Raw genomic sequence first — 14,063 nt, forward strand, 5'->3', positions numbered from 1 at the left:
GACCAGGAGCAGAATGTTATGGCTTATGTTTAGATGTCCTCCAAAAACTTCATGCAGTCTCATAGTGGGACTTTTTCAGAGGTGGCTGGATATAGCATGTGTGGCACTGGAACTGATTCATAGTGCAATGCTAGGCTCAAGGGCACTAGGATTAAGGCTGTGAGTGCTACTTACCCTAAGTAGTCTGGATAAGATATAAGGGATAGAAAGAGCTGTGATTATCTCTTGTTACTTTGCTGCCTTCTGCCCACCATGAACTGTTTTTCCTCTGTGATGATACTTTACCTTAGAGCCAGCCAATTAGGGACTGAAACCTCTACAAACTATGATTTAAATGAGCCTTTTTGCCTTTAATTTTGGGTGTTGGGTATTTTGTCTTGGCAACTGGAAAAGTAACTAAGACAGCAGTCAGTCTCTCTCTTCAGCCACCCCTGTCATTTCCCAATGGGCTCATGAGGTGGCAGGATAAAAGTTGTGCATGGGTGCAGCAACTTGAACTCTCACCCACCAAGGCTGATTTGGCTCAGCCACTGCTGAATGGTCAATATGCCAACAGCAAATACCAATACCAATGCTATGTTCCTGATATGGAATCATCACTGATATTAGGTTGATAATATTGGACTGCTTCTCTCATGGAAAGGATGGTGCTTTGTCCAAACTGGCATAGACACTTATTCTGGGTATGGATTTGCACATGCAATGCTTCTGCAAACATGCCTCCATGGGCTTATAGAAAGCCTTATCTACCATCATGGAATTCTATACAGCTTTGCCTCCAGCTAAGGAACACATCTTATGGCTAAAGAAGTGAGGCAACGGGCTCATGCTGATGGAATTCTCTGGTCTTGTCATGTTCCTCATCATCTACACGTGGCTGGCTAGATAGATGGAGTGGTCTTTTGAAGATGCAGTTACAACACCAACTAGGTGACAATAGTCTGCCAGGCTGGGGCAGTTCTTCAAAAGACTATATATGCTTTGAATTTGTGTCCATTATATGATACTGTACCCCCCCCCCATAGCAAAGATTCACAGGTCCAGGAATCAAGGGCTTTCAGAGGGAATAGTACTACTCACTATTACCCCTAGTAATGCACTAGCAAAATTTTTGTTTTTTGTTCCCTCAACTTTATGCTGTGCTGCCCTAGAAGTCTTAGTTTCAGAATAGAGGAAGGCTTGTACCAGAAAGTACAACACTGAAGTGGAAGCTAAGACTTTCTCCTGGTCATTTTGTTCTTCACATGCCTGAGTTAAACAAGCTAAACATGGAGTTATGGTGTTAGTAGGAGTGACTGACCCATACCATCAAAGGACTATTGGACTATTACTCCAAAACAAGAAAAAGGAAGACTATCTTTGGAGTGCAAGAGATCCTTACTGCACTTTCTAGTATTACCAACCCCTGTTATTAAATTCAGTGGGAAACTACAAAAACACAATCCACGCAGACTGACAAATGACCCAGAAATTTCAGGAATGAAGGGACCGAGACTTGCTAAGTTGTAGGCTAAAGGCCAAGGAAATACAAAACAGGTAGTATAAGGTAGTTCTAAATGCTGGGATCAATTACAGGAATGAGCATTATAATAGTTCTTTCTTAATATGCTTCCTATGCGATATAACATAGAACTAGACTTAATACTAGTTCTTTGTGTGTGTGTGCCAGGGATTGAATTCAGAACTTTGGGTTTACAAAGCAGGCACTTACATTGCCTAGCTAAACCCCAGGCTTAATACTGATTCTTAAGCATTGTTAAGCCTATGTTATAGTGTTCAAGTTATGTTAGGAGTAAACATCACCCAAAGAAAACTTGCCTAAAATACTGAGGAGCGAATTAGTGTATTTCTTTTTGTTTGCAGGATAATTGTAACACATTAAGTGTAATTATGAACTTATCTTTGTATCTGGATACTAAGTATGGTTTAAGGCAATGTGTCTGGTTGTCAAATTAGTGGATTGTGATAGTTACCTGATTGGGTCAACCTGAGTAAAAACCTCCCAACTTAATCGAATCAGCATGGTTCTGGGTGTGACTCAAGGGATGTACTGAAGACAGAAGACTCATCCTGGGTATGAGTGGTACCAACTAAGTAGGTTTATTGCCTGCATAAAGTAAAAGAAGCAATACTTACTTCTGTTTCTTTGGAGGAGCTTCAGTCTTCATCTTCGCCTTAAATGTCTTCTCCTGGCTTCCAGCACAGTCTCTTCAGCCTTCTGTTGCAGAACCCACTCAGTGGGCTCCAGGGCTTCAACTGAATTCGTAGAGTTTCCAGTGTGTAGATGGCCCTTTTGCTCTCTCCCACACCTGATTCTGCAGGTGGTCATTGTAAAAACTATCATGTAAATCCTTATATATTTGTGTATCTTGCATTTTATGTTTCTCTAGTAAGCATCAACTGATACAATCTTCAAATGGTTAGTCTTAATCATTGAATTTTTACTGATCTTAAAAGATATGAAGTTATTCACTTAAAGCTTGGAAATTATACTATAGTGTGTTACCCTCTCAACATTTCTTAAGTCATTATTTTAACGTACTGAGAAAGAGTAGCCCAGCCCGGCTCAATAGCCAAATGAGTGGAGTTCTTGGCTCTGCTGACAATTGGGAAGAACTGGATAAGCGATCTCTGAATAGAGAGACTGAAATGAATTTCTTACAATTCTTCTTTGTATCTGAACCTCTTACACACTTGCAAATTCCCTCAGGTTCTTTTGTTCTGAGGGAGTATTTGGTAGGGTGTTCAAGGCCAGATGTTTTGGGGTCCTCTTTCAAATGAAACTAAAAGTTACTTCTTAAACACAAACTTGAGCTTATTACTGCCCAAAGGATACAAATGAATTCTTAGTTCTCATGGCTTACATAACTTTTGTATTTGTTTTACTCATTTTTCTTCTAGACTTCAAATTACTTTTCTTGAAATAGTATACCTCCTATCAGATTTATAAGCTGTGGACTCCCTTGTCCCCTATAACCTTCCTCTCCAGTTTCTCTACCTGTCTTCCTTATGCCATAGGAGCAAAGAGAGAGCTTTATGCACTTCCCACCCCAAAATAATGAGAGGATTGGAAAAAAACGGAAAAACTCACTGTACCAGAAATTCATGATACTGAAGCTCAATTCGTTCCCCATCTGTGGCCAGCATTGTACATTTTAGTTTAGCTCAGGGAGAGCTAGGAGTGTAGTTGGCATCCAAGTTGCCTGATAAATGAATGAAATAAGAAATAAACAGAGTCTGTTGAATGAACCTAGCATCAGTTCATTGCACTGCAGGGTGGAAAGGGAGATGTATTCCAAAACATCCTTCGCTTTCAGATCAGCTCACCTGTTGAATACTTGAATCATTTCTTACCCAACAGAATTTGTGAATCAGGAAGGCCTAAGTATAGGTATTTTCTTACATCATAGATATTTCATTAGTAACATTTGAATAGTTTTGTAAGTGGGAATTTTCAAAAGTGCTTCTAGTTATTGACCAGGGCAAGACTAAACGTGCTACCTACTAAAATGTTGAAAGATTTGAATTCCAGAGGAAAGCTAGTGAGATGTCACCCAATATTGAGTGCTGTGCGTTGAAGTAATAGGAATTCTTGTGAATCTCTGCTGCTAGGTGTTTTGTTCTATTAAGGTAATCTGACATTTTGGGTGTGTTTTCTTGTGGTAAAACACATGTAAAATGTACTTTTAACCATTTTTAAATTCAATAATATTAGATATGTTCACAATGTTTTGCAATCGGCACCGCCATCCATTTCTAAGACTCTTCATCTTCCCAAAGTGACCTGCATTGGATCAGCAGTAGCTCCCCCATGCCGCACCTCAGCTCCTGATGACCAGTGTCTTCCTCTTTATAGGAGTAGAATCATGTACAATTTATCTGAGTTATTTCACTTTAGGGAGTTTTTGATGTTTCTAACAAGTTCCGTTCAAAAATTGTAAGGTTAAAAATCTTGCCTTGCAAAAGCCTACGCCTGAAATTCTGCATCCAAAAGTGTTGGTATTGCTTGCCCTAAGTAACTATCACAATTTATCATATTTGAGGAAGAGCTCCATATTCAGGGCAGTGGCCGTGGGGTGACTATTTAATAGTCCTACTGCAAGAACTTACCCTGAATGTGAGATTACTGAGTGTTCTTTAAAATTCCACTTTTTTGTTGTTACTGTTGGTTCTCCTTTGGGAGAGCATTACCTATGTTATGGGCTTGCAAGGTTGCAGCAGGGCTCCAAGGAGGTTTAGCCCTGAAGGTTTAACTCCCCTTGAATGTTGGAGTTAAGTTTGGTGGTGTCTGAGTTGTTCTCAGAAAGCACTGGTATAATAATCATCTTAACTGCAGTAGCAGTGTGGGATCCTCTTCTGGAATCCTGATTAGAGTACCTGACAAAGGGAGGAGGACCCTCTCCCGCAGGAGAGAAAAAAAAAGACCCATTGTAGTGAGCAGAAATAACACAATATTTAAATATCAGAGTTAGTAACGAGATACTGATATTCCCATTTCACATCCAAGAAATTTGCCATGCACCCTCTATCTAGGCAGCTTTACAATTGCTCCTGAATTTCTTAAGATGGCTTGTGGCACTGTGAGGGCTGTGGTGGACCTGGAAATGCAGAGGTGGAGACAATGCACTGGAGGCAGCTTGTGGCTTTTTTGTTTGCACGTCCCTGCTCTGCTGTGATATTGTGGAGTGATAGAGAACAGCGCCTCATTACCCCTGAGAGCAGGCGGCACACCTACATTCTGGACCTTCCCTCACTCAATCATTCGGTAGAAGACATGGTTGAACGTGTGTCATAGTGACGGAGGGCCATGCCCGGAGCCACGTGGGGCAGATTCCCAGGTCTGCCATGTGCTTTGCAAGCTGCAAAGCGGTTCCTCTACCGCAGAAAATCTCGCCTCACCACCCTCTGCATTTGGTTGTCAGAAGCCACACGCCGCTTTCTCAAGAACTAATTGAAGAGAGAGCCCGTCCTGATTTTGTTCCTGAACAGCCTGTGGCATGAAAATGTATTTTTCTTCTAAGCAAAATTGAAAGAAAGAAAAGAGAGGGGAGAGAGAGAAAGAAAAAGAGGGGAGAAAAAAAAGGTTGCCATCCAGTGGAGGAAGGAGTAATTTCCAGCTTCATTCAGGAAAAACGCAGGCTGAAATATACTTAACTCTTTTAACTTGGCTGGGGATTTTTACCACCATATGGGGTTTTTTCTTGCTATCCAGAGCGAACAGGGTGCAGTGTGCCTTTAAGGAACGAGGTGCCTCACCAAACTTCACTGTAGTTGTGTGTCACCGGCTAGGTAGGGAAGGAAAGTGTTAATTTCTTATTTGTACACTTTTTTTTCCCCCGACTTCCTTCCTATTCACTTCATTAAATCTAGAGGCAGTTCAGCATGGGAGCCGTCTGTATGTTGAATTAGGGCTCGCACTCTTGCGCAGCACGTCACCAGTCGGAAACTGGGGGTTTGCTTCTGTGATTTATTTCATTATTGTGCTGGTAAAAGGTTTGGAAGAGAATTCTTTTTGGGGGTATTACTTTTAGCGTTGTGTAGCAAGTTTTTGGTTTTTTGGTTTTGTTTTTGTTTTGGGGTTTTGTGTGTGCGCCCCCGCCCCCTCACCCCACCCCGCGCTGAGTTGAGGCAGTTGAGCTAGTTTGATAATTTTTTTTTTTTAAATCAACAGTTTAAATCTCCAAGAATAATGTTCCTAACATGCAGGAAAACCTTACTGTACCCTTTAAGTGCGAAAAGCATTTGGGAATATGTAGTGCATTGGTTTCTATTAGGAGACCCTTAGAAATCCCAGAACGTTAAGGCACTGCATATGGATGTGTTTGGGGTCTTTGGGGAAGGAGGGAAGATGTTTTGTGGCTCTCTGCATTCCTGCATTAAAACCTTAATTTAAGGGGAATAATGGTCAGTACTTTTGGTGTTTCCTTGTAATTCCAGAACCTAAATTTAGTAAGAATCTGCACGAATTAGCAATTATAATAAAAATTGTTTCACTAGTTCTGTTTGCAGTTTGTTGTCGCTTCTCAGCTGCTCACAGATTTAGAGGTTTAAAAGTACAAATGTCCCTCCCCTCGTTTTTGTTTACCCCCTCCCCCTTTTGTGAACTCAAGGGGGTTAGAGTAGAAATATTCACGACTTACCCCTCTTCATTTATCCCAGTGGAAAGAAAAACAATGAAAAATGTATAGCATGAAACTGAAAGTGAAGTGTCACAGTTGTTCGGGATTTTTTTTAAGGAGAAGAATAACATATTAAAAATCTGAACCTGAGAACATGCACATTGCTTTCATGCATCGACTGGGGAAAAAAATTGTCTTTTATTTTAAAATTCATTTTAGAGTGCTCCAAAATCATGCAGCATATTTTTTTAAAAAGCACTAAAATGAGGTATAAAATTCAAAAGAGACATACCTGTTTTAATTTTTTTAAAATACATTTGAATATTAATTTGTTTTCTTATTGGCTTAGTTGTTAAAATGCAAGCAAGACTCAGAAACCACCTGAGCTAAAATCTCTAATTCTGCTGCCTGGAATAATGGGGGGAAAATATGATAAGTAGTTGTCAATATTAAAACAGGCTGAAGGAGGAAGGCTTTGGGCCTTGTACTAGGTAGAATGAAACAGCAGATTTGAGTATCCACAATCCTTTCAGTATTAAATTTTCAGTAAAATAAAATTACTTGTATATGAAAACATAGCCTTTCCCAGCTCTCTTTTTTTTCCTGATCAGCTGATGAAGAGACTAGCAGCTCGCTGCTTTGCTGGCTTGTTAATTTTATCCCCACTAACTGTGATTTCCGATAGCCGGCCTGCTGATAGTGGTAAGGTAAATATCCTTTTTCGTTGCCGTCTTGAAGATTCAGTAGAACTACATCCCAGGCATGTGTAGGTGTGTAACACATCCAAAGCCGGTGTTCTCCGTATTTCTGTGTGCAACTGGGTGCTTGAGGAGAGCAGTACCATTAACTGTTGACAGCCTTGCATGCTGTATTTATTATTAGCATGTTCTGCCTCCAAGATATGCGGGACAATTTCCTTTTCTTAATCTTCGCTTAGCTGCAATGTGTTTAGCTGTATAGGGGGTGTCCTGCTTTTAAGCAAATGAATATTAATGAAATAATGTGGAGCTTTTTTTTTTTCCTTTTTCTTTATAACTCATCAGATTTGCCTCCTTCCTAGTGGTTTTCTGAACACTGTAGGATCGTGATGGAAATTGTCTTTTGATTATTAAGGCCTAGACTCAGGCTGTCCCTTAGGATTCTGTCTGTGTGCATGTTGCTTCTATGGATTTGCACATTGGAGAATGCATAAGAAACATTTTTTTTTTTAAATCCCACTGGCATTTTTACCATGCCAGGTTGTTTTGTGTTCTGTACCAGGTTTTTTTTTTCCTTCACAAAACCTTTCTTTTTCAGGAGGCATTGTACATAAGTGAAAGAAATTATGTCTGAGCTGTAATCACTCTTTATATTGATTGTTATACTCACATGATCATAAATATTAGCCATGTTTGGTGCTGTGGAGAAATGAAGGTAATTGCCTTATGATTAGAGCTCTTTCGGCTACGAGAAAAGATTGATTAGCATTTGCATACTGGAGGCAATATTGAGAGGCAGAAGGAACAAATAGCAACATCAGTTATTTTGTGTGAGAAAGCAATTTTAAAATGTAATTTAAAGATTTTTTTTAAAAGAAAATTTCCTTTCAGTGGTCAAATTTTCTTTTATCTGGGGTTTTGGGGAGGAGTTTCTTTGCATTTTCTCTTCTTTATTTTTCTATGTAAGTTTTGAGACTTAACCAGGAAAAGAAAGTTTAAACTTGTGGATCTGTCACATGGATCTTTTAGCCTTTTACGAACAGGTTTCTTTTCTACCTGGTTGTTTTTATAGCTATTTTATTATCTCTCTGCATTAGTGCTGCTGGCTCTGGTTTAAAGCAAGCGTTTGCAGGTAATTGGAAAAAGTGTTTGTTGTTTGTGAGTGTGTGTGTTCTTTATCGGATGATTTAAGTGCATTTATTATCAAGGAACGTGGCTTTGTACTTGCCTATTTCCTTGTTTATTAATTGCTACCTTAGAACAAAATCTGGATGGGATTTTGATTTGTATTGTGATTCATGAATAAATTGATGTAAAGCGTTAAAGAAGAAAAGGTCAAAGCTTCTCTGATTGTTTGGACGTATTTTTAAGGGAATTTTTTTTCTTTACCCTTATCTCATTTTTTATTTACCTTCTCTCTCCTTACAGTAATGAGAGAATTAGGGTTTTTCTTACATTGAGCAAAATATTTCATTTGAATTTAGTTATCTCCAAGCCCTTGAATGTATAGATGTTTTAATATTTATCATCTTTCGCTATGAGGATCTCAGGCCTTGAACATATTTTGTTTATGAAACAAACTTGTGTTAAAATGATGTATTTTTCCAATATGGTGGTCCTCTTTCCTTCATTGATCACTGTAAACTTCTATCTACTTTTTTGTTAAGTAGATTTTATTCTAATTATTCAAGCTATATGTATTTGTCTTGGTGATTTTCCTGCCTCCAATTTTTCCCCTTTGTTCTCTACTCACAGGCCATTGAAGACGGCAATTTGGAAGAAATGGAAGAGGAAGTACGGCTTAAGAAGAGAAAAAGACGAAGAAATGTGGATAAAGATCCTGCGAAGGAAGATGTAGAGAAAGCCAAGAAGAGGAGAGGCCGCCCTCCAGCTGAGAAACTGTCACCAAATCCCCCCAAACTGACAAAACAGATGAACGCCATCATTGATACTGTGATCAACTACAAAGATAGGTGAGCTACACCCTTCCCTTCCTCAGCATCCACCCAGGACCATGGGTGGTGCCACCTGAAGAGCCAGACTGATTAAGCTGTATGCTTAGGGCTTTAAGGCTCTTTCTAGCTTGTGTTTTATGGCTTTCTCTCCCAAAGGTATAAGTTATGTGTGCTATGTCAAATGGTCACTATTGCTGTTTTGTATGATGGCTCACTATGTATTATTTAAGATAGTTGAAAATAATTTATATGACACTTTTTAAAGAAAATCTAAGCTGGAAAAAATTAAAAGGGGGTGAGGATGATAGAATGAAGTTATTTGTTGAGAAGAAGACTCTTCATGTATTTTAAGTAAATATTTTATGTTCAGGCTTTGCTTGAGACCCAATATTCCTCAAAAATATCATTGCTTCTCCCCTTTTGACTCATGGATTTCTGAGCACTTGTTTGGGGTATCACCATAATCATATTTAGTGATATTTTAGTAAATCTGCTTTTTTTTTCATGGAACTTTTGGATGTGAACTGTAGAAAGACTGTTGGACACTTCTGAGATCATCTTAAACTTATTGAATAATGATTAGAAAAGCAAAACAATAGATTTTAGAGTATCAGTCAGTCCTTTACAGAAGATAAACAAGTTTGGCTACATTCTGGTTTGTTGCTCTGGTTAATAGATCTAGTTGCTACTTGGTAGTCATGTGCTAATGTTTTTATTTGAGGATCTCATTTTATTTCCATTGAAAATAAGATAGGAAACCAAACATGTTTGAGTTCTCTAAATTGCACAGTAGTATTCAGTTTTTAGGTGCTAATGGTTTTTGTTATAAACTACTTACTGCTTTGTATACCTGGATATGTTTAAGATGAATAAATTGTGATTTTGGTTTTGTTTTGTGGCTTTGGTACATGTATTGCACCAGAGAGGAAGAACTTGTTATTGAGGTTCAGTAGCAGAGAAAGCAAAGAGCTTTCCACTGGGAAGTTTGTTGTTAAGCTTTTCTTATCTCTAAGGAGCTTTCAGATATGGTGAAGGCATGGGGGCGGGGAGTGGGCAACGTTTGTAAAGGGGCAGAATTTCTTATCCCTCTTTACCCTCCAGATTCCGTAAGTTCCATGCTTGATACTTTTAGTATTTTCCTTTCCCTTCCCCTCCTTTTTTTTTTTTTTTTTTTTTTTTTTTTTTTTTTTTTCTTTTTAAGCGCATTCCCTTTATGGATTCTGATGTGCCCACCAAGGACAACCCCTTCTCTTGTTTACTGGCAAGGAGGAACATTGGTAGTTAGGAAAAACTTGCTTACAACTCCATTCTTTGTCCAGAATGAGCCCCAAAACTTCTTTGTACAAACCAAGCATCAGAAACTGTCTCTCTCTCTGTCAAGTTCGTCTTTACCCACATCTCTCTGTGTGTATCTCCCACAGACAGGAAACCTGGATTATTATACCTTATTTTATTAGCCCGTAATGTAAAGGAAAGTATTATGCAGTGGAGAGTATCTGCACATACCTGAAACTTTTTTACTTTTGTCTCAGAAGAGCGTAACATCTGTTTCTCTAACCAGATGTGCCTTGGTATTTGGCAAACATTTTACCCATTGCTTGCTGAGTTGCTAGGTTTCTGTAGTACTGAGAAAGGCAGAGGAGGTCTTTGGAGATTTAAAAATTGTGCCTTTGATTATGGAGAGATGACTGTGTCTTCTCCGAGGTCAGCATTCGTCACATATTGCCAACAGATCGATGGATTATTTTACTGACTTTGATGGGTTCTTTTTTAGGGGGGCACAAATTTTAGAAGCAAACACAGTTTTTGCATTTCTATACCCCACCCCACTTTTTTGAAAGACTTCCCAGTGTAGCAGTGCTCTGCTCATCCTTCTCCAAGGTGGCGGCCAGCAGAGGGCCGAAGTGGCCTCCCTCCCTCGTTTCTTGGGGCACTGTGGTCGCATTTGCTACCACCTGCATCACACTGTCATTTCTGCAGTTTGGAGTGTGAGTCGCCCTCTGTCTTCAGACTTTTCATACATGTCCCTCCTCACTCATGTTACCCACTGGCTACATCCGTCCCTGTTTGAGTTTGGAATTTCCTGATATATGTGGTTACGGGCTGAGGACTTTCCTAGAGCTCATTCTCATAAGCTTCCCAAAAGCACAGGAGAACCTCTTGACGTAAGTGTCTGTATTTGAATCCTGCTGTTGGCCTGTGTTTGCTGGGAGGCATCTGGTTGACTGATTTAACTTCCCGGAGCCTCAGTTTCCCCATCTACACAATGGAATAATAACTGCATTTGCCTGTAGAGTTGTAGTAGTGTGGATGAGTTAAGATAAGCCAGGCTCTTAGGAAAGTTAAATCATTAATGGTCAGCCTTTCAGCCTATCGTAGTTAGGTAGAAGGTGAAAGGACTTCTGAGCACTGTGAAGAAAGTGTCTTCACTGATACTGGTTTCCGCAGTTTTATTTCCTTTAAAGGTTGTGCAGTTTCACTGGGACTGATTAGGGAACATATTTCTAGTTGTATCATAGGTAAAGGAGATTCGCCTTAAATATTGTAGCATGTGGATATTTAGGATTTTTTCCTCCTTTTCCTGCTTTTATTTATTTACTTTTTCCTTACAGAAGCACCCCTTAAGACTCAATGTGTTAGCTCCATAATAAGGGACTTTCTGGAAACAGTGTACTGAATTTTCCACCCCTGCACATTTCATGTATATTTCATGTTAGTAACCCTCTAGAAAAAAAGCACTTTATTTATATTTTGTGTTTCTCTTACCAAACATGGTTCTCAAGTAGGAGGCACTCAAATTTGGAGCTCCTTAATTAGATACAGTGGCATATTTTTGGTTCATTTTAGAAAATGCTCCTGGGAAATGTGCATCTCACTGTTTTAAGATTTTTGCAGCATTAAAGTCAGTTTCTAATATAGTAACCTGTCTGGAAAAGAAATACCACCTGTTCTAATCTGCTCTCCCATCGCGTTTGTCCAGTGTGAAGGCTCTGACTGTTACATAGATTAGCAGTGTATTAAATAAGAACTGGCATTTGTATTTAATAAATAGACAGGAAGAATTAATTGGCTTGCATGAGATAGTTGGGGACAGATGTACCTAGATATTTTTATAAAGACCTAACATAATTTAAGTGTCTGTTGATTGCTTTGTGTTCAGTACCAAGCCTCACTTATTTTTTTAAAAGGATACTTTTAAATATATGACCTCCAAGAGCCAGTGCCTCATTTATTTGTTTTTTAAAGGAAGGTACTTTTAAAAGCGTGACCTCAAAAAACCAGTAATTTTCTGTGATTCATAAATGGATTGCTATCAGAAGAAACTGCTGGTCTGGTGCTATTTTCCATCTATTTCTTTCCCCAAATAGAAAATCTTATATCAAGTTAAACTAGAAGCTTTGTTTTGATTTATTAACATGCTTTATTGTTATTGTTACTTGCTTATTTAGCAGCCATGTGCAGTTTTTATAATATTTAATCTAAGACCTTTTTTGGAGACGGGTACCAGGGATCAAACTCATGACCTTGTGCTTGCCAGGCAGACAGTTATGCCACTGAACTAAATCTCCCCCGCCCTAACCTAAGACTCTTTAAAAAGCGGTTCACCTAATTTGCATCTGTACCCTTGTAGAGTGCCTCTGAGGTGAGATGTAGAATAAGATAGTGGAGAATATTGACTGGAGCTATTGTAAACCTAGAAGCAGTATGGCTTATTGTTGATTGGATAAAGAAAGGAAAGAGTCCTGGAGACATTGTTAAATCTGAAAGGGATTTTTGGCTTTACCTGGTTCCATGTTCCCAGGCCGAGATGAGTCCCCAGCACCAACGCTGACAATCATTCAGCACCCCCGCATGGGCATCCCAAATTTAGCTCACAGTTTTAGGACACAGTTCTTAATACTGAAAGGCAGCTCCAATATAGTAGCTATTTCCCACTGTAAAATGGACCCAGCCCCTTTGCCTTCCAGAGGTTTGTTCTGTTTGGACCTTCAGAGAATGAATCCAGGCTCTTTCCAAGATGAGTCTATCCAGCGCAAGACCTTCCTTTCCAGGCTGAAACTCCTCACTTAGATTGCCCCACTTCCTGAGGCACATTCTGCTTTCCTTAGGTCCCATTTGAAATACGGCACCCCAAACCCCAAAAGTTCTTTTCTCCCTAAGGCTTGCTTATTCTGAACACCAAAATTCTGTTAACATAATTCAGGAGTGTGTTTACCTTTTCCAGCAACCTTTAGTTAATTTACACTGAACATGTGACATCTCTTTCCCCCTCAAAACACACACATAAGTCTTTTCTCAAATGAAAACTGCCAAGGTTGGCACTATTTTGAAACTATCTACTGATTTTGTGGGTATAGCTCCTTTTCATTGCTTTTATTTTGAGTCTTTATTACTTCTTTAAAAAATGTGTTTCCTTGTCCACCCAAATTTTGGTCATCAAAAGATTTGACATAAGCTATTTTTGAGAAATTTCTGAAGGATAAAGGACAAGGTTCTATGACCTGTCTCTGGAAATCATGTACGTTGATATGAATATATTAACCAGAAATCCTTACAGTTGATTAACTGTAAATGAACTCACATGGACATACCCACATTACCCATATTTATCTATCTTTTCTCAAGGTTATCAAGAAAGGCTAAAACCAAGATAAACTGTAGCATCTCCAGTCTATCAGCCTAGAAACCCTGCTGAAAAAGTGAAATGAGGTTAGCATGCCTTGGCTTTTTCTAAGAGACCTCCTGCTGGTACTTAATGATGTTATTTATCTTTTTTAATAGCCCCATGGCATGTGAATAATTTCATCTTAAGTTTTTACCAAGGGTCAAAATCGAGCACAAGTTTCAATATTCCTTTTATCTTTTGGAATTGGGACATTTGCTTATCTCTAGTCTTCTGGTTCCATTTCTGGTCTGTGATTTCCTACACATCATTAGGAGAAGCAGTCCACACTCTTTCAGGATGTAATTAGTTCGCAGCTGGACATTTGAAGTCATTTGAAGCACCTTGATATGCTCTTTTGAAAAACAAAAACCCACACTCCTATCAGGACTTTTTATTTTGCATTATTGTGGCTTGCTTTTCAGAACTGAGCACTGTTTTAGTTCCTGAAGAATCTGGAAACAGGATAGGAGTTGAGTGTCCTCACCTCCACACACTGTTGATTATCACTGATACACTGTTTGCTGGTGCCTTCCATGAGGACCAGCCCTGCACAGGGATGTGGATGTCAGGTCCAGCTCTGAAGAGGTGGACATTTGCAGCCGGACACTTGAAGTCATTTGAAGCA

At 39.2% G+C, this 14,063-nt stretch overlaps 1 protein-coding gene across 7 annotated transcripts in view; it reads left to right on the forward strand.

Annotated features, from left to right (window-relative positions):
• Nucleotides 1-14,063, forward strand: part of Smarca2 (SWI/SNF related, matrix associated, actin dependent regulator of chromatin, subfamily a, member 2) — a 174,760-nt gene that overhangs the window by 139,113 nt on the left and 21,584 nt on the right. For 5 of the 7 annotated variants that reach the window (XM_003472196.5, XM_013155035.3, XM_063250380.1 and 2 more), the window contains exon 28: nt 8,573-8,790. In XM_003472196.5, the coding sequence (XP_003472244.1) occupies nt 8,573-8,790 (218 nt within the window). Of the gene's footprint in view, nt 1,348-5,359; nt 5,494-6,730; nt 6,827-8,572; nt 8,791-14,063 lie in introns of those variants that run through there. The other 2 variants (XM_005004718.4, XM_013155036.3) reach the window with 2 other exon arrangements.

This window comes from Cavia porcellus, unplaced genomic scaffold (assembly GCF_034190915.1).
Source record: "Cavia porcellus strain 051 isolate PalLab524CR breed Dunkin Hartley unplaced genomic scaffold, mCavPor4.1 scaffold_1, whole genome shotgun sequence".
Lineage (NCBI taxonomy): Eukaryota > Metazoa > Chordata > Mammalia > Rodentia > Caviidae > Cavia > Cavia porcellus.